General features: G+C 47.8%; 1 protein-coding gene across 1 annotated transcript in view; it reads left to right on the forward strand.

Moving 5' to 3' along the window:
* Positions 1-19,167, forward strand: part of sox5 (SRY-box transcription factor 5) — a 47,888-nt gene extending 28,721 nt beyond the window's left edge. The window contains exons 5-10 of the mRNA XM_068755481.1: positions 1,914-2,040; positions 4,535-4,635; positions 11,208-11,372; positions 15,518-15,719; positions 18,875-19,050; positions 19,156-19,167. Coding sequence (XP_068611582.1) covers positions 1,914-2,040; positions 4,535-4,635; positions 11,208-11,372; positions 15,518-15,719; positions 18,875-19,050; positions 19,156-19,167 — 783 coding nt within the window. The remainder of the gene's footprint in view (positions 1-1,913; positions 2,041-4,534; positions 4,636-11,207; positions 11,373-15,517; positions 15,720-18,874; positions 19,051-19,155) is intronic.
* The last annotated feature ends 1,589 nt before the right edge of the window (positions 19,168-20,756 follow it).

Raw genomic sequence — 20,756 nt, forward strand, 5'->3', positions numbered from 1 at the left:
CCTCTCCTCTCCTCTCCTCTCCTCTCCTCTCCTCTCCTCTCCTGTCCTGTCCTGTCCTGTCCTGTCCTGTCCTGTCCTGTCCTGTCCTCTCCTCTCCTCTCCTCTCCTCTCCTCTCCTCTCCTCTCCTCTCCTGTCCTGTCCTCTCCTGTCCTCTCCTCTCCTCTCCTCTCCTCTCCTCTCCTCTCCTCCCCCCCCCCCCCCCTCCCTATGGTACATTACAGTATTGCTCGCCAGCTCCACTCCAGCATATGTCCAATTAGGCCTGAAAGGCAAAGCGGAACTGTTCTGTCTGTGATTCGTCCCTGCGGGGGTCCTGTCCGAGTACCACGCTGGAACGCCTCTCCCTTCTGATCGTGCGGCACGGCGGTTTACGGTTTACCAAAATGGTGTAGTAATTATTGCTTTTTGGTGTAAGGGGGGGGAACAGGAGCCGCTTGAAGGGAGCGCTATTCCCCTGTGCAGCGATAGCTTGATTACAGTGATCCTGGCTGCAGCGTGTCAACACTCAGGAGAAAGAGGGGGGAGGAGGTACAGGAGCAGGCATTAGCACACACACCGCGGCGCTAGCGCTGAAAAGCAGCCGTATCTCTGAGATGTAGCCTGATCGCGCCGCGGAGCCTCCACTTGCTGCTGATTGTACGGCCACCATCAAACAGCTTTTACCTGCCCATGATCTCATTCAGTTATAGCGGTGATGCCCTCCTGGCAAAGTGAACGGGGGCAGAAGGAGGACAGAGCGGCGAGGAGATGAGCTGTGAGCAGGGAACCAAGAGTCAGAGTCCTGTGGAGCTGGTCTGGGCTCTCGCTTAAAGGGGTCGATTCTCATCAACATAGAGTCCGTGTAGAGTTCTAGTTTCTATATTATCTGCTGCATGGCATTACAAACATGAAATATTTTAAATAAAAAAAATGTGTGTGTTCTGCTCTACATCCAGACACTTGTATTTTTGAACCGATAAAAAAAGAAGTAGAAGATTATTATTATTAAAGCTTTTGCCACTGCAGAGCCTGCCTCCTCTTCTTCGTCTTCGTCGTGCATCATGCCCAGAGATCTCAAAAACAGGTGAAAACATTATGTTTCAACAAAAGCAAGTTGATTAATTAGTTAACATAAATGCAAACGATGTTTGCGCGGCTCCACAGTTAAAGAGATGATGCGTCCCAAACGTTGCCCAGTATGGAAACAACGTTTTTCTTGTTCAAACTTGGCCTGAGCTTCATCTCTTCCTTCAAATGCGTGGCTCTGCCATCAAACCCCCGCTGCAGCTCTTGACAGGACAATCAAATCCCTTATTTTCCTCCTTGTCTCACCTTTTTCCCAATCTTCTCCTCCTCACTTCCTCTCCTTTCCTCTCAAACTGTCAGTCACTCCATCACATGCGTGTCTTTGTGCGTTGTTTTTGGCAGAACACTGCTTCGTGCAACCATCTGTCTCCTACTTCTTTCTTTCTGTATCCTTATCTTTCTCTCTCTCTCTCTCCCTCCCTCTCTCCCTGCCAAAGCCGCCCATCGGAGGAGCTTTTTTTTTTAGCTTCTCATTTTAAAATCCTGGAAACCTTGTGAAGTCGCATGGCTCTCTGCCGATGGACGCGCACAGAGGGTTGCGTCTGTGCATTTGCGTCTGCGTCCATGTGTTTATGCTATTTATTTCTCCAAGGGGGATTATGAGGGGAGAACATCATCTTCCAAATAAAAGAACAAGAGTTGTAAGAGTTTTGTGAACTGTCATGACTCCAGAAGTGTGTGTGTGTGTGTGTGTGTGTGTGTGCGTGCGCGTACACAGTGGTATATTTAGCATCATCCTCAGGTGCTTAAATGAGATGCCAAAGATGTTGATATTTTTTTTCCATCACTCCCCTCCTCTTCTTCATCACCCCCCCCCCCCCCCCAACTCTTCTCCCACCTTCATCAGCAGGTCCAGGGTCAGCTCCCTCCACTGATGATTCCGGTCTTTCCTCCGGACCAGAGGACTCTGGCGGCGGCGGCGGCCCAGCAGGGCTTCCTCATGCCCCCCGGCTTCAACTACAAGCCCGGCTGCAGTGAGTGTCATCCACACGCGCGCGCGTGCGTCCGTAAATAGGAACGAGTCTGAGTCTGCAATCGCTTTTTAGAAGTGATGTTTTTCCCCCGAGCAAGGTGGAGCCTCACGACTTTCCCACACAGTCCAATCCGACTGTTTCCCCAAAGACTCGCCCTTCCAACAACATCGCTCTTTTAATAGGGAAACCCGTCCAAATACACCCTTCCTGTTTACACTTCCAATCTCTCTCTTTATCTCTCCCTCTCGCTCAGTGCTTTTGGCCCTTTCCTCTTGTCTTGTCTATTTTTTGATGTTCAAAAAGCAACAAAATACGCGACATGTTTTTCTTTTTCCCTGTTTTTTTCCTCCTCTCTCTTTTGGCTCTCGCACTCTGGCTGTGTGGCAATGTGTTGTTTACCATGACAGAGAGAGAGAGAGAGAGAGAGAGAGAGAAAGAGTGACGAGCGCTTGCCAGGGGATGCTGGGAATAAATGCACAGTGGGGGTTTAGCAGAGGAGGGGTTGGGGAGGGTGGTAATGTGACCTGCCCCAGGTTCTCCTCACATTAACACAGGACGCAGCCAGAACATGTTTCCAACACAGCCCACACACACACACACACACACACAAACGTCAAGAGATTGCTTTTTAGTATCACAAATACACACACACATACTCACACACACAAAAAGAAAGAAGTACTAAGACACAGATATACGTGAGGGGGGTGCACACTTGCCCCCCCCCCCACCCCGTTAGAGTTTCACAGCTTCCCAAACAAGTCCATTCCATTTCAATTAGTGCCATCTTCACCAACGCCCACTGCCCACGTAAATACCCCATCAAGTGGTGGGCTCGTCTTTTCCCTGCCTCGCGCCGCCGGGCCGGGCCGCCCCTGAGAAAACTCTCTGGCAACTTTCAAAGTTGTACTGCAGCTCTAAATAGGACCCGTCTTCACAGCAAGGACTTGTTGAACACATGCTGTCCATCATCCGAGACACTGAAACATGTTGGAGCTCATCTATTTCACTTTTTCCCCGCTTACAGCGTTTTAGAATACCCTTTCGTAGAAGTTGTACAAATGATCACTTCCTTGTGATTGCGAATAGTTTCGATACGAGGAAGTGGTCTTCCAGTGTTTTAGCTTTCTGCTTTCATAGAGCAGCATGGATTTCAAAGAAGAAATATTAAAAACAAAGCAGTTGGGGCCGAGACATGCTGACATTTTTCGGTCACAATGGCCACAGCTTTCAAACTCTGCGTTCCAATCTCATGAGACAGACTTGGTGTCCCAAATTTAAAGTTTTAAGACTGATCTCCCTGATGGCATCATCCTGATATCAATTTTAGGACTAAATATAAACTAAATCTTTGTCTTCTCTGAGGCATTTGATCCTTGCCCACCGAGGTCGCTATCCCCAAGCCAAGAGCAGCATGTTTGCTTTTCTCCGTCCATCTTTCTGTTGTTACTCTGACACCCCCCATGAGGACCATAAATATCCACCCGGCTTATGTTTGTCCAGGGAGCAACGAGAAAAGAGCGCTCTCCTAGAATACACAGGCCTGAAATAATTCTTTAATCCCTCCTGCCGTTTGTTGCTGCTGGAGAAAATGTCTCAGCTATTTCTTTTTTTTTTTTTTTTTAAATAACTGAGTTATATGGGAAAATATGTCATAAGGAAAGTCTTGCCTTCTGTCGAACGCCCAGTGATGCGGCTACGTGCATGCAGAGCAGACCGATACAGAGCTCTGCCGAAGGTTAAGGTCAAAAATGCAAGGCCAAGCCCTGAGAACTTTATCTGCCCTTCCTCACCAGCCACTCCCCTCCTCACCTCATTTCTAACGCTCTCTCTCTCTCTCCCTTTCTCTCGGTGTAATTACAGCACTGCTTATCTGCACCTGGTCGCTAATAATCCGCACTCGTCCTTTTCTACCTTGCTTTTCTCTCCGCACGTCTGTCGTCTCCTCCTCCCTACTCATTTATCTAGCTCTGATTTATCAGTCCTGACAAAAGGGGGAGGGGGGGGGGTTGAAGACAGAGATGGACATGGAGAGTAACTTGTGAAGAGAGAAAGATGACAACAGGAAGGACACAAGAAGGAGTGAGAGACCGGAGGCTGCTCTCGCCCCAACAAAGCAGAACGGGCTTTTTAGGGTGAAAAAAAAAAAAAAGGAGAAAGGGAGCAGCAATCGGCGGCGGCTCTTAATTACGCGCTGGGGCCGGCTTTATCAGAATCCGCTCACCTCGCTGCTCTTTGTCAGGGGTATTAAGGAGGAGGACACACAATCAGCCTTTTTATTAAGGTCCTACCGACAGCACGCACAAAGACCGGCTTTAACAGCTGTGGAGGGGGAATCAGGTGGTGTTGGTGGGGGGGGGGGGGACAAGAACGAGAGAAAGAGAGATGAAGGCGGGATGAGAGGAGATAGAATGAAGATGAAGGATAGCATAGAGTTGCTAAAACAATCGGTGACATTGAGTTGGCGCTAACAGGATGTGTTGCTTTTGTTCAGGTGACCCCTACCCCCTCCAGCTCATCCCCACAACAATGGCCGCTGCAGCCGCCGCCGCCGCCGCCGCCGCCACACCGGGTCTGGGACCCCTTCAGCTCCAGGTGAGACCGCAGGATCTACACATCAGCTCTCAGAAGCAGCAGCACGGCCCAAAAACAACAACCAGAAACATTCAGTAAAAACATTCCGTTTTGCTTTACCCTCGGGTCATCCCATTGGGAATAAATCCATAAACCTGACAGCGACTCCCCCCCCCCCATTAAACCTGATCTTTATGGTCAGAGCTCAAATCACACAGAACTGACAAGTGGAGCCTAGCCCCCCCCCCCCCCCCCCCACTTCACTCATTCAGTTCAGGTACTCCCCTCCTCCTCCCTCCCTCTCCCTCCTCTCACTGTATGCCGCTATTAGCGCTGTTAGCGCTACCGTCTGTCTCAAAGGTAAAACTCACAATAAAACCACATTTTAAATGACAGTAATACTGTATATCATTTATCATATAAATTAAAAGTATCTTTTCCATTATTATCGTTGATTTTAGTGTTTTCAGACGGCCAGAACGGATTCAATTGTTTTAAGTTATTTTATATGGGGAAAATTGATTTGACATACGAGTGATTTGAGTTACGAGCCCGGTCCTGGAACAAATTACGCTCGTATATCGAGGTATTACTGTATCATATTCTACATCTTCATCACACCGGTCTGAGGGACACGCCTGAATTCAGCCTTTTTACCTGCCTGCATATTTAGAATAAGTGTCTGTGTGTGTCTTTGTGCATGTCCACGTTGGTGTGTCCAGATGCACACAGACAAACACAGGACTGGACCTCACATACGTCCACTCAGATCCATGCGGGCTGTGCCCCCCCCCCCCCCCATCTCCTGGGGAGGCACATTAACCTCCAGTCAGTAACAGTCTTCACTGGGCCCTCAAATAACACACAAACACACACACATGCATTGACACACAATCCTTGTGGAACATCATTTTGTTTTAGCGTTCATGCGTTTAACAAATGATGGGTGAATGTTTGCTACCAGGGCTTGCATGCCATTTTAATCTCGTTGTACAATGACAATAAAATATTTCTATTTCTATTTCTTGTAAATATGGGTTAATGTTGAGGCAGAGGGTGTAATATGTTTCCACCTGTCAGCCAGACGTACTGCCCCATATGCCAGCGACTACAGTAGCTGTGTAATTCTGTCACGGAGAATAAGGCCCGCTGTCCTCAGTGTGTGTGTGTGTGTGTGTGTGTGTGTGTGTGTGTGTGTGAGTGTGTGTGCTGTTATCACAGCTCCAATCTCGGCGCCATATGTTCGGACTCACTCAATCTCCAGTTCAACGGCTTTGTCCACCTTGCAATTGGATTTTTTCATTTGTTTGTTTGTTTGTTTGTGTACCATCAGGGAGGGTTGAGAGGACACAATCAGCATAAAAAAACACATCTCACTAGCAGATTTGTCTCTCGCAATCCTCGCTGTGTCCGACACACAAACACGCTGAGATTAAGGTCTGTCAGAACGAAACGGATTTGCCCAGGATAACACAAAGTACAGATGTCTCGATGCGGATGGATTTCCTTTGGGATCGTTGCTGCGCCCTCATTTGATAAGGAGCCGCTCCGTCGCCGAGAGAAAAAAAAAAACGTGACAGTTATCTTGGGCTTCAGGTCGCCACGGCAACATAGTGGGCTTGTCAAAGAGGATTCAGCTGAACCCATTTAGAGGAAAATGAAAACATCTCACACATGGTACATAACGAACTTTCCTGGTTGCATTCAAGACATTGCTTTTTGACATGTTTGCATCATATATGCTCCAGCTTACATACATCGATATAGGAGGGTCCCCAAATCAGTAAATCTTTCCCACTTACAAACCATCCTGATGAAACTTTCCTGACATGGAAACCATTTCATCATCCTAATGTGTAAGTGTGCATGCCTATATATCAGTGATAATCACTGGAGCTCGTTTATATATAAAGTGAATGTATTTATTTCAACGAAATATACAGAAACACAAGAGCAGCCTTTTCCTTAAAACTGCAGAGAAAGATGACAGAGAGGGAGAAATTGAAACGGCTCTGAGGTAAGTGCAGTTCTTAGAAAAATGTGTCAAGCTCTGGTTGATGTAAAGCTCTGTTAAGTTTTTAGCACTTACAGTCAATGGGAGCTTAACACAGAATCCTCCAGACAGTTTTCAAAGCAAGAGAGGCTTTGGAGCGTTCAAGTTTGGCATTTAGTATCTTAATCTCGGGGATGAGTGTGTCATTGTGCATTAGAGAGGCTGTTAATCTGGTCCCCTGTTGACCCTCGATATCATTGATATCATCCACGTAACATCGATGAGCTGAAAGGAGAGCAAAGTAAAGGCTGCTCATCGGGGACGAGACATGAGGGACATGGGTGAGACAGGTGGAGGTGTGAGAAAAGTATTCAGAGGGACGATCAGTTAAGAGGATGAACAGAAAGATGGCGGCTGGAGGAGAAACGTGTGGATGTGTGAGAGATTAAACGAGTGTGTGTGGTGTAAAGAGGGTCAACGGCATCATATGGAGAGACAGATGTTGGAACATATTGTCCTGGATTACCGCACTGTACACCGCAGAGATGGACGGATGAACACCGGGCAGGCGGAGGGAGGGAAGGAACGGGGGGAGGGGGGGGGGGGGGGGAAGACTGGGACGGATAACAGAAGGTAAATGAGAAATCAATTGAGCAACTCGTTTCTCCATAAAAGCTTATCTGGGGGAGACGGAATGAGTGCAGGAAAGCATTTTCTCAACAGTGAGAAGTGCTTTCATTGTTGGTTTCTCCTTCATGGCCCTGAAGGCTTGTTTGTGCACGTTGCAGGGAAATGCCATTTTGTGATAGCAGCATGGGATCAATATGGAATCAATAAGCAGTAGAGTAGTTAGGCAACGTCTGGCTAACCGCTTCCGAACACGTAATGAGTAAAGGAAAAAGATGTTTAAATCTATATAATCTGCTGTAATTGTTTTTTTTAAATACCTGCTTAATTACTTATTCATGTTTTGGTTTTTACTGAAGTTCAAGCGTCGTTCATAACATTTCTACAAATAAACCGTTCTTCTGAGGTTTATTCCAGAAGAAACTTCACATTTGATGCTGTTTGTGTGTGTCCTCGTCCGTGCGGCTGTGCCAATAAAGTTATACGAAAGGCATTCTAATAGTTTTATTTAGCATTTTATTTACCCTTGATCGCTCTGTACTTCTCTCTAGGGAGGTTTTATGTTGTTTATTGCAGAGTTCAATCAGGAATAAAATCAGAAGAAGACGAACAGGCCCGAGTAGATGTCAATGAGCCTGCTCAAGACAAAAAAAGACAGTCAGAGAGACAGGAAATCAGGCAGACAGACAGGAAATCAGTCAGACAGACAGATAGAGGAGAATCCATTTTGATCCATAGAATCAGTGTCCGTGTAAACAATCCAGCTCTGGTTGCTGGGAGGATCTCACAACAAAGACCAGATGTAATCTGACTAAAGCTGCAGATTATTGACCGACCGAACATGCAGTTTATGTGAGCACACACACACACACACACACACACACACACACACTCACACACAAGCACACAATGTCAATAGGTCTAATACCACACCATCACCTCCTTGTGTTCAATCAGAGCAGCACTAAATGCAGCGTTCTTGTCTTTCAAGATTCTGAGGCTACCTGTCGACTCCTCGCTTTACTCTTGGCGTTCTTCACATACGTGTCGGGGGGTGGGGGGGGGGGGGGGTTATCACCAAGTATGTGAGAATCATGTTCCAAATCAGCCAATCCTGCATAAAACCGAGTCTCTCTATGGCGTGCAGCCGAACGACGAGCGCTGAAAGGCTGTTTAAGGCCATCTGGTGGAGTTAGCGTTTCACATGTTGGTATTTGAAAGGAAAAGACTTTGAAGAAGACCACCTGCTGTGTGAAAGCATGGATAAACCATCTTGTTGCTGAAAAGACACACACTGAAATTAAGAGGTCACAGCACACACACACACACACACACAGCTCTACATTTACATCTGGCTTGCAAGTGACATTTAAGATTCCTCAGTCTCATACTGCAGCTATGATTCCACACACAAATACACTCATCGTGTTGCTGTGTGTGTGTGTGTGTGTGTGTGTCCTCTGGTCACCCTAGGGGGCTTTGCACTGTCACTTCCTGTTTGTTGACATGCATGTTGTTGTGGCAATGCTCTGGGCGCGCTCCAGTGCCTCTGCCCTCTGTTGTGTGTGTGTGTGTGTGTGTAGGTGTGTGTGTGCGTGTGTCATAGCAAGCCAGTCCATTGAGCAGCCTTTGAGTGATGGGAGCTGGCCTTGTAATGGAACTCAATTCACTCCGCAAATAAAGAGGCCTTTGAACCGCTGGTCCGAATATGGCAGGACACACACACACACGCACACACACACACACTGCCTGTGGTCCACTCGCCAGGGGGTTTGGCTGGTAGGGAAGGGAGAGGAGGGTGAGGGGTCTTCATGCTTGGCTGCGCCCCCTCCCCCTCCTCCTCCTCCTCCTCTCTTCCAGGAGCCTCGGTGCAGCTAATTGAAGAGAAATGAACAAGTGGAGGCTGATATGATGTCATCGGCCTCCACTGGTCCTCGCGTGGCCGTCGTGTCGCTCCCGTATCCGGACCGTCTCCTGCTGAAGCATTTCGCGATACCCTCAGAAATCCCGTTTTGTCATTTGGCACCTGAAATGGAGGCAGAACATATTTATATGACTATAAGCTACATTTAACCATGCAATCAGGATCTTATTCATGACATGGATCACACACTTTTCGTTTTGGTTCAACTTGGATCATCAAGTTCTGCCTGTGTTGACTTTGGGTTTAGCGTTTCAAACTTTTGACTCGTTTCTGTGCTTTAACTGTCAACTAACGGCAACCAAAGCATTTCCATAGGACGCATGGAAATGGCACGTTTGAGCCGCATCGACTCGGAATGTTTTCTTCCGTCTCTCAACTTTTGCAAGTTGTTTTTGTGCTGTCCATAACTTCTTTAAAGCAAAGTATTGCTGCCCCCCCCGCCCCCCCCCCCATGCCTTTGGTACAGCGGTGAAGTAAATAAAGCATTCTTCTTGCATGCTGCCTGGAACATCAGTTGCACGGTGCAGGAAATGAATCATCTATGGAGATAATGAAGCTCTAAACTGTAAAATGTCTGTGACCTCAATTTCAAATGTCAGTGCTTCTTCAACGTGGAGACTCAGCTGTCGTCACAAGGATCGCATTTGAGGGGAAGTTAAGTTAAGTTAAAATCAATTCAATCAAAGCAGCGCAGTATTGTAAATCGAGTTGTTGTTGCCGGGTTGGACATTGGATATCGTTGTTGCTACACGTGAGTGACAGTCAGGCGGAGATTATTTTACATCCAGATACGAGTTTCTTTCCAAATGTGCGCTGGCAGTCTGAATGCCCCCCCCCCCTTGTTTGTGTAAAGAAAGATAAATGTCTTTATTTAACATAGCAGAGGAGAGTCAGAGCTAATGTGGCTGTCACGAGAGATAGAGCGAGGTACAAACAGATGGAGAGAGAGAGAGAGAGAGAGAGCTAGCAGTGACAGCATCTCTCTTCCTTGTCCATTTGCATAAACCAGCCTTTGTTTGACGCCGGTGGCCGTCGGCCAAGCGCCGACAGAAGGACGGAAGTTAAACTTGAAAAAAAAGAAAAAGAAAAGCATGGTCCTCTTCCAGAAAAATCTTCCACCAGAAATAAATAATAACAATTATAAGTATTCAAGAAACGGCACATCAGTGGCTCCTTGCTAAATAACCATTCTGTTGCTCTTCAGAGGAGGGGAAAAACAATTCCGAAAAAACAAAATCGCGTCTTGGAGATTTGTATTAGCGGACATAAAAGGAATGGAGCATCGCATGAGGTGGAAGATAGAGAAATGGTGAGAAGTGATTATGAATACTGAAGCTCCTTCCAACTTGTGTCTGTTGCTGTAGAAATACTGGCCAGAAACAGTTTTATGTGATACAATGGTATTACATAAATATTCCGCAGTACGTTCTCACCATTGCTGCTCAAGACGTAAGGCTTTTATTAATTTGGAAATTAATTAAATACATAGAAAAGAAAGTGGAGCCATTTCTTCCACACAGTAGTCATGTAAATCTAAACTTTAGACTATTTAACAGCATCTCCAAACCCTGGAGGGGCACAAGACACTTCTGGCATGTCCCAGCTTAACAGATTTACTCTCCTTTACTTCTCCATCATCACTTTTTTTTTCCCACCTTGAGCGAGAGCCTAGCTCTCCGGTGTGACCTCGATAGCCGGAATGCTTTCGTATTTCTCCCAGGATGCACCTGGAGGGGACGCGGCCGTCTCTGGGCCTGTCAGAGAGGCTGTTAGCGTCTCTCCCATGGGGTGAGGGAGGGGGTTGACGGAGGAGATGTCCCTTTCTCTGTCACACAAACGGAGTCCGGGCCACTAATGGCCTCTTCTTCCAGAGCTTTTTAGCCAGCATCTTCTTTTTTGTTTGTGCGATCTCTTGTATTCATTTATTCATGCCGCCCTTTTCTTCTCCTTTCTTTCTTTCCCTCCTCCCCACCCTGTCTTTTCTTGCTGTCCCCCCCCCCCCCTGATTCTGTGATGTCTTTCTGTCTACCTGCCTCTCTGACCTTGCAGCAGTTGTATGCGGCTCAGCTTGCGGCCATGCAGGTGTCCCCGGGGGCTAAACAGCACGGTGGAAGCCTGGCCCCACAAGGCAACCTGGGCACACATTCCCCACCCACCAACACGCACCCTCACAGCGACAAGGGGCGCAGCCCCCCTCCAACACACAAGACCAAGGTAAGGGGAACAGCAAAGTGTCTCCGTTTAATACCAGAAATGCCAGTTGTGATCAAATATTTCAGATTCTTGTCGCTTTTGTTCCGATTTGATTCCTTTAAGCATTTCAGTCTGAAAATGCACCGAAAAACTTGTTGCAGGGACGTTTTATTTCGAGCTAAATGACCAGGACAGTCTCGTATTTGTACCCTGGCCTTTCTGGTGTCGCAGCAGAGCGGCAGCCTGCCTGCCTGCCTGCCTGCCTGCCTACCTGCCTGCCTGGATGATGTTGTGTTTCACTGCATGGGCTCAAAATGTGTCTCAGTTTGTCTGAAGGCTGCTTTGCACCCTGGATTTTGTCCTTGTCTTCCTTCAGTCAAACAAGTGTCCTGATTTAATGGTCAGCTCCTCAAATAAATGGACAAAGTTGGACCCTCACGGTCAACTTTATCACCGGACTCCAGCTGGGTCATGGTGGCGGCGGATGTTTAGGATGTATTGGTGTTGGCGCCGTTTTCTCGGCTGACTGCACAACAAGGGGCTGAGGGGAAGACGTTTCTCCATCGAAGTGGAATTCTATGAATATCTGGCCAACCTTTGCTCCTCCACCCCCTCCCTGAGCCATACACACAGACGCCCCGTACCCCCTGCTGCCATCTGCCCACTTTAGGACCCCCCCCTTAAGTCTAGTGGTCAGTCACAAATCAACACACACCAGATCAGATGCATACAGAGTTTGAAGTCACACATCACAATCATCAAAAATCAGTCTGCCCTCTCCTCTCCTCTCCTCTCCTCTCCTCTCCTCTCCTCTCCTCTCCACTCCACAGTTGACTCCAGAGCTTCAGCCTATGTTTCCTTGTCCAGCAACCCTTCCCCACACCTCACACACACACACACCCCCGCCCCACCGTCGCACTTGTATTACCATATATATGGAGTTGGGCTGTGGTGGTGGTGAAGTGGCCTCCCCAGTCCAGCAGGAGTGGCAAACTGGGGGAGTGGCCCCACACGACACCTGACGGGCCCCCGTGGAGCCAAACCGGCCGGTCGATCGCGCCGCTGTGTGTGTTTGTGTTGCTTCCCCTGTGGAATCACACTGTTTGAGACAAACTTCTCTCTCTTTTTCTCTCTCTCTCTCTTCATGGGTGAGTGACATGTATATTTCAGAGGCGTGCCCCCCCCCCCCCCCCCCCCCCTATGTGGACGCTATCTCAGGTCTCTAGTCATTTAGAGACGTGCTGTCTGCCTCTGCTCACAGCTGTTTGGACTCAGGCACACACTGCTTAAGTGCTTTACCCTCGGGTGAGACACGGGCACACACAAACACACTCACAGGTGTTGAAGAAGACGCCATGCCGCCCTTTTACACAAACACACACACACACATAAATCACTGCAACATGTGAGTAGGTTTCTTATACGAACGAGTGGATCTGTAGATGCAGACATCTCTGGTATGTACTAGATAAATAGTTGTTTGATATTTTTGTTTTAACATTTATTTATCAAGATTTAAATGTATTTTTTGCTTAATATGCTAATTTTAGGTATGCAGAGGGGCTAAAATGGAGAGAAGAGTGTCCCATCTCTTACATCTGGCTTTGCGATATACACACAACAAACTGATATATTTTCTTTGGAGGGATTAAATTACAATTTTGGTTACAATTCTAATCTGGAATTGACTGAGATTGCATAGCACAACTACAACACACCTTGAATAACCGTTAAAGTAGAACAATTGAAAGGTTTCGCAAAGCAAAACGTGGGAAATACCAATTCAGAATGACAATAAATCAATCTCTCGGTCTCATGTGATCTGAGGATGAAGTCAGGAGATGAAGATGAGACCGTCAGAGCCGAGTTGCATCAGCACCACAGCCTGCGGTGCAGATGTGCATTTCCATACTGAAGGCGTCAGCGTTTGAACTGATGCCACACGCGAACAAACGCTCCCGTGTCTGTCTCTCTCTGAGAATTAGATGTGACAATATAATGAATATCCAAACAGTCACTTATAGCTGGAAGGAAAGCAAGAGCGAAGGAAAGAGGAGCGGCACAAAGGTCCACACTCAACTACACGCACACACACAAACACGCACGCACACACCTGCCCAGGATAAATGGTAGTGGCACACACACTTGTCCTGTTAATTGAACCGTCAGTTCCCGTGATTAGATGCAGAACCTTGATGTTGCTCGCACACGTCAGCATCCACAGAGGCGAAACACACACGCACGCACACACGCACACACACGCACACACACACACTGTCTCTCTCTGTCTCGCTGCATGTTTTCAGTCTCAAAGCTGGAGACTATTTCATTAGCCAAAAGAGACACAAAAGCAATTGTATTAATTCTAGATTCCAGGCCATTCAGAGGCTTTACAGGCCACACACACACACACACACACACACACACACACACACATGTGAACACAGTCATGAGATTTAAGGCTTGTTGAACAATGTCTTGCAGTGACACACACATAAACAAGTCTGTCCAAGGCGCTCAGCTCCGCTGTCTCAACTAATTCCTCCACGCTGGCATAATGCAGGTTGGCCACCGTCCCACCACGGGATTTGGCTTGGCGCAGAGGGGAGACAACCCCCCCCCCCCCCCCCCCAATCCACTGTACAAGAGGCAGAGGCGTTATCTATTTGTAATAAATATCCAGACGTATTCCCAGCCAAAACCCACCATAATGTGGGTCAGGATTGAGACTGTGCCGTTCAGTTTCTCGCTCCTCCTTTCTCTCCTCTTCTTCTCCGGCCCATTGTCTTACTGAAGGCATCTTTGGGGGGTCTGCCGGTTTTTTTAAAAAGACCCCCCTAATGAAGGACAATCCGGTTAGGCCTCATCGCACAGGCACACACACACACACACACACACACATATACATACGTAAGGAGGTGATCACACACATACACACATGTTGGAGCTTAATTGGAAGGGCTTAATTGAGTTGTGAGAGGCTCATAAGGCTTAGTACGACTCAAGGAGTGGGAATCGGGGAAAGTCGGCCTTAATGAGTGGATATAACACACACACACACACACACACACACACACGGCGCTTACTCTTTTTGGATCTTGCTCTGTGCTGCAGGTTCTGCTCCGCCTAAGTAACAATTAGACTAATGACCAGAAAATAAGGAAGAGAAGTCTCTTTATTCTGTAGCTAAAGTCAAACCGCACCTGTAACAAATGGTTGCGTCTCAATTCACGGTATAAATTCTCCCTTAATTAGTGCATTACTGTAATAAAAGTATGTGTTGCTGAACCGCAGACACTGTCGCTGTGCACCTCTACTGGGGGGGGGGGGGGGGGGGGGGGGGCTGATGTTGTGTCCGCCTTTGTAAATGCAACGTTTTAATAAAATTCATTCCTATCACAGGATTCTCCTCGACTTCCCCTGACATGATTAGGTCATCAGCAGGGGTGGTGTTGCTATGACGATCAACCCGATAACAGCCCCCCCCCCCCAAGCGTCACATGCAGATTCCTATTGCTGTCTGTTGTCTTACAGTTTGCATTGAGGGTATCAGCCAGATGAATGGCTGACTGTAGCTTTACAGACTCGTTGGTGCTAACGCCACTGCGATGTTATAATAAGTTATGAAAGGGTTTGTTTCTTCCAGCTGGGGGGGGGGCAGGCAGGCCTCTGTTCTGGCTGCTGTTTGAATCGCTGCGATGCCTCTCAGCTGTAAAGACGATCTCACGAGGTGTTATTCTTTGTGAAAACAGAGAGCGACGTCTTCAGAATGATTTCATGGCGTTTCTCCCCCCTCTGACGTCGGCGTGTCGCACACACCTCCCGTCCCCTGGCCTTGTGTGGCGCATGTTGAAGAGCGGCATCGTAGTGCATGTTTGCTGGAGCCTGCATGTGGCTTGTGCACATGCATGTGCATGGATTGGCTCCATTCTGTCCGTTATTTGCATGTGAGTCTCTGGTGTTCACCTTTGTGCTGTTTGTGCCGACCAGGGCAGTGGCATGCACCGTGTCGTCTTAGATCGCTGTGCATGGACTCGCGTGTTTGAGAGTCAATTGAAAGTGGTCTCGCGAGGAAGGGGGGAGGGGCGCGAGTCCCCTCTGACTCCCTCTTCCAAATTCCTACGGTGGTCACAGCAGGCGAAACTGTGCTGTTTTGGTTTTTGCAGGACAGTGAGGGTGCACAGCCACTGAACCTGTCGGCCAAGCCTAAGGCATCCGAGAGCAAGTCACCCAACTCCCCCCCAACTTCCCCACAGGTCCCCGCTGCTGCTGCTGCTGCCGCCACCAAGCTGGGCCACGCCACCTCCATGAAGCACACTGTCGCCCCCTCCAGCATCGGAGGACCACCGGCCAGAGTCAGCTCCATTGGTAAGTGGACTTACACGCCGACGGAAAGGTTCAAGTCTTTGTCTCTTTGTTTGTAGAGAGATCTCACAACATTGTTCTCACTAATATAATATAATAATCTAGGAGCTTAGTTTTGGTTTAGCAACCCCAAATTATTCAGACATTGCCAGAATGATGTTCAATCAAGCACGCTATTTTAGTTCAAGCTAAAAATAGGGATGTTATCTTTAGGTTTATACAGCGATGCATTCATGAGCAGCCACAAAGCCCCAATTCTCAATGCAGCTGTACGTCCCCACAAACATACAGCAAATGTCAGAACCAACAGATGTGTGAATGCATCTTCTTTTTTACTCTACTGGCCTTGCTGGTAGTGCGGAGGACAAGAATAGTGTGTTTCTTGCAGCGTTGCCATTGTCGCTAGTGCCAGTAGCATAATCGTACCCGGCCATATGCACACATACATAAAATGTGTCATCAATGCATCACCATTTTATACTCTTAATCCATTTTTCACACAGCACTGATATTTCAAATATTACACATATGTAACGAGCTATAATTGGTGTGTTTGTGTTTTTCCTTTTCCGTGTCGCTATTTGCCTCCGGGCTGCTTCATTGTTATTCGTTTATTAATGGCTGAAAGAGACAGAGAGACATAGGAGCGAAGGGAACGAGGGGAGGGGAGGGGAGCGGGAATGAGGGATGGGGATTAGCACTTTTTTTTTTTTCCTGAGCGATGAAGCGGGGGAATAACAAAGAGAGGAGCGCATGACAGACAGGAGGTATCACCAATGAGATTAGACAAGCCTCTTACATGAGCCAGGACAGCGCAAACACCCAGCATTAATGACACAATGGCGGCACACACACTCAAACACACACAAAAGCCCACAAGCCCACATCCTCCTCCTATATGGAGTTAGTCATTTTTTTTTTCCTGACTTCTTGGCTAATCTCACTGTTTTTCAACAAATCGCAGGATTTAATATCAGATTAGTGGATTTGCAGTCCCAGATGTTTTTTGTTCAGAAAAATGGATTACAGTGTTTAAAGTTTGTGTGTGATCCCTGCTGAATTATTTGTGTGTGCAGACCTGCGTGTTTCGTGCTGCAGATCCCAGTTAGCTCACAGTCCCATCTGCTGCCACTGACGTGAGCCGCTCGCCAGCGCATGTATTATTAGTTTGGAGTCGTGTTAGGATCCCCGTGACAAGTTCAGAGGGGATGGAGGGGCCAGACAAATCAGAGAAGGGTGAAGAGGAGGCCGTTTTGATGTGGGCGTGCGTGTGTGTGTGTGGGGGGGGGGGCTTCATCTTTTTTCTTCCGCTCAAAGTTACCTGAACATATTTTAAAGTTTTTTTTTTTTTTTATTAACTCTTTAAGTGTTGTCATTGTTTTCCCCTTTTAAACAGTTTTATTTTGACTTTAGAGGTTTTGTATAATCAATACAATTACATTTAATGTAACTAAATGCAAATGTTTTAATGTAGCTGTACTTAACATGACACTATATATTTTTATTCATAATTCTGTGCCACTAAATGTCAGTAATATTTTAATCTATTTACACACAAACCTTACACTTGCTATTTGAATAATGATGCATTTAAAATATCTCCAAATATCTCGAGTATTTACACTGACCATCGTACGTTAATGTGTGCAGTACTTAACATAAGAATGCATGTACCGGTAAATAAATAATAATAATCGTAATAATAATCGTTGATTTGCAAGCTTTAAAAAAAATGTTTTTTTAGGCATCAGATGGAATTGATTTACATTTTTCTAACAATTATGTAAAAGTTATTTCCCTTTAAATTTGAAGTATCATTTTGCCATTGACGATGGGGATTGGTTCGTGTGAAAGAGGCCGTCTTCGTTCCTCATCATGAAGGCGTGACTCGTCTGATGCTGCGTTAAAGTTAACGCTTGCTGAGGATGTTGTATCTGCAGCTTCGCCCTTCTTTTCACTGACGTCTGCTACGTTCCAGTTTGCCTGCCGCTTCCACACTTCACCTTTCTTTTTTGAAACCTCCTGACCTTGAGGCGTGCTTCCTTCCCTCCTACCTTTTCTCTCCATCCATCCATCCATCTACCCATCTGAAACTAAACTGAAGGCCTGTCGGCGCCTCTAACTTCTGCCACAATCACACATTTGTCTTTGCTCCTGTCATGAGACTGTGTAGACCCCCCCCCCCCCCACTGACCTCCCGGCCAGAGTGCCGTTGTATTACGCCTGTCTGCAGAGATTTGGCACTCAGGGAGAGACAAAACTTGTGTGTGGAGAATGAGAGTGCCTCCGCCGCCTGTATTTGGGTCACATTCACTTGTCTGGATGGATGACATTGCTGTCAGTTGAAGGGAGACTCACACACATTTGCAAGCACAAGAATATATATCTGTTCCCCTCCCTTGTTTTTGACTCCAGATTAAAATTGACTGCCACCCGATTACATTGCCCTCTCCATACTCCCTCCTCTGTCCGCTCTCTCCACACACACACACACACACACACCGGTTTTTCTTTTGGGTTTCCCTCACATCCAGATTTTCCGGTTATGACTTCTGAAAGAGTTCACGGCTCTGTCGTTCCCAATCTGAAGATGGTAATCTGGCCTGAGATGGTATTAGCGCTGCGGATTAGCGCTGATAAAGGCCCCATAAGCCAGCAGCAGCTCTTTGTTCAGAGCTAACGCGACTGATAGCACGACCTCGCACGCACACAAACACACAATCAGAGCAGATGCTTCATCGGGATCTAAGCTGAGGCCACGAGGAGGAGATCTGATCTGTGTTCGATGGCGGGACAGATGTTCTCAGATGGAGAAGTTAGCAGGACGTTTTTCACCTGCGCATCTCGATAGGAGAGAGAACTGTATCCTGATTGGACGAGACGGTTGCTTTAATGCGGCCCCACGGCGATTGCTGGGGGCAGTTTGCTTCTGTTTTCCTGCTTCCGGCTGACGGCAGGTGAAGCGAGCGAGCGGCTTGTAGCGAGGCTAGGCCAGGGGGGGGGCACAGTCTGACTCACATGCACAACTCACCGGCCAAGTGGTCAGACACACACACACACACACAGCCATTCACCAGAAGCACACTGGACAACCAAATGAATTGATCATCCTCTCTTTCTGTCCCCCCCCCCCCCCCGTGTCTCTGGCTTTGTCTCAGCAGACTTGTTGTCATCGCTGTCCTCCACAGCCTACCTGAGCGACCATGAGGCGGTGAGCAAGGCCTTCGCTGAAGCCCGGCAGATGAAGGAGCAGCTGAAGCGAGAGCAGCAGGTCCTCGACGCCAAGGTTGCTGCCGTCAGCAACCTCAGCCTCAACAATGGACGTTCTGAAAAGGTAAGACACGTAGACAGATAGCAACACGCGGGGGGGGGGGTCAGATTGTGCCGTAACCTAAGCAACGGGGAACAGCGTGACTGACAACTGTCTTGAAATTTAAAGGCTCAGAACTGAAGGTTTCTTTTTTTTCATATTTCCTCCTTTAGCTATTAATTATATGACTTTTAAATCAGCCGCTCATCGGGAGCGTCAGGAACTGAAGAATCAAAGCATTTTGCTCTGCAGAGATAAAACACGATTCATTCCAAAATTCAACGTCGACAATGTAGAAATAAATGTCTCCCCCCCCCCCCAGCCTTCCTCGGCTGCCTCGTCTGTTTGCCGGCGTGCGGTCGTTTTGTCTCGCACCGTGCCGTACGTTTGTCGGAGGTAAATCGGCGTGCGACGTGCTCGCTGAAATGTGTTGGAGGTAAAAACCAGCGGCGTCTCAGAGGTAATGAGCGCCGCTGTGTGGCTCGCTGCAGGGCCACAAGCGCGCGTGTGTGTGTGTGTGTGTGTGTGTGTGTGTGTGTGTGTGCGTAATGTGGAGACTGTAATGTGAAGTGATGGCGCCGGCTCCTCGGGCAGCGTGGCTAAATTGTGGTTATTTGTTAAACGCATTGGGAGTCAGCTGATGCGCACACGCACACACACACACACACACACACACACACACACAGTGCACATGGAGCATCTCAATGTTACCTGTTTTATCCTCACCACCATCTACTGGCTCTGAACGTGGTGCCGAACCCGCCGGCCCTTCGGCTTTGTGCCGCCTGAGTGTGAAGCTGGCGAGTCTCTCGCCGTCATCTCTGACACGCGGAGGATTAGCTTTGTCGCTACTTTGTGTCTTTGGCTCCAGTGTCAACCGTTCAATCCACTTTTCTCATGTACTGTGCCGGAGCTTAGCGTCAGACTAGCCTGTCATCCACTCGGAGCGTCTACGTTTCTGTCTCGCACGCAGCAGGAAGTCCTCTCCACGAGGCACGCCGAGGCTTCGGGCTCCGCACACAGCAACTCAATTATTCTAAACCACTTGCAGGTTATTGTGACTTCATAAAACCTCGTCATTTCAAAATAAAAGCATTTTTAATGACTTCAACAGAAGCAAAAAACCAGAGCGTTGCTGCAGGGTACCGCTGCCTCGTATCCGCCCTCCTGCCTGCCCGTCTTTTTAGCCATATTTATTCTAATTTGGGTGAGAAATTATCTCTAACATTTGGATTCAAATCAGAGAACATGCATTTCATTATCGTCCTCCCCTCCCTGCTTGCAGCCAGCCGGCTTTCCAGGGTCACATGTAAATGGAGAGGGACACTTTGTGGACGGTTGTTTTAGAAGACGACAGCGTTTTGGATGCCGCTCCTAATCGTGTAATTAAACTGTAAAACGCTGGCGCTGGTGCACCGCGAGGTGTGTGTGTGTGTGTGTGTGTGTGCGTGTTTGCGTTCAGTGAGCTCCATCGTAGAGTGTGCCGGCTGCTTGCATTAAACATGTAAATGCTAAGTAAATCAGCCTTTTATTGGTTGTAATAAATACCCAGGGGCCCGAGCGGCGTGGCCTCACTCTCGTCCACGCCGCACACTCTCTCGCTCTCTCTCTCTCTCTAATGCGTCGACCCTCAGGGGCCTCCGCTTGCGAGAGGCAAGCCGCTGCACTTCACTCTCGCAGGTGGCTGCCAGGAGGGACTACACACACACACACACACACACACAATAAAC

This window comes from Brachionichthys hirsutus, chromosome 22 (assembly GCF_040956055.1).
Source record: "Brachionichthys hirsutus isolate HB-005 chromosome 22, CSIRO-AGI_Bhir_v1, whole genome shotgun sequence".
Taxonomy (NCBI): domain Eukaryota; kingdom Metazoa; phylum Chordata; class Actinopteri; order Lophiiformes; family Brachionichthyidae; genus Brachionichthys; species Brachionichthys hirsutus.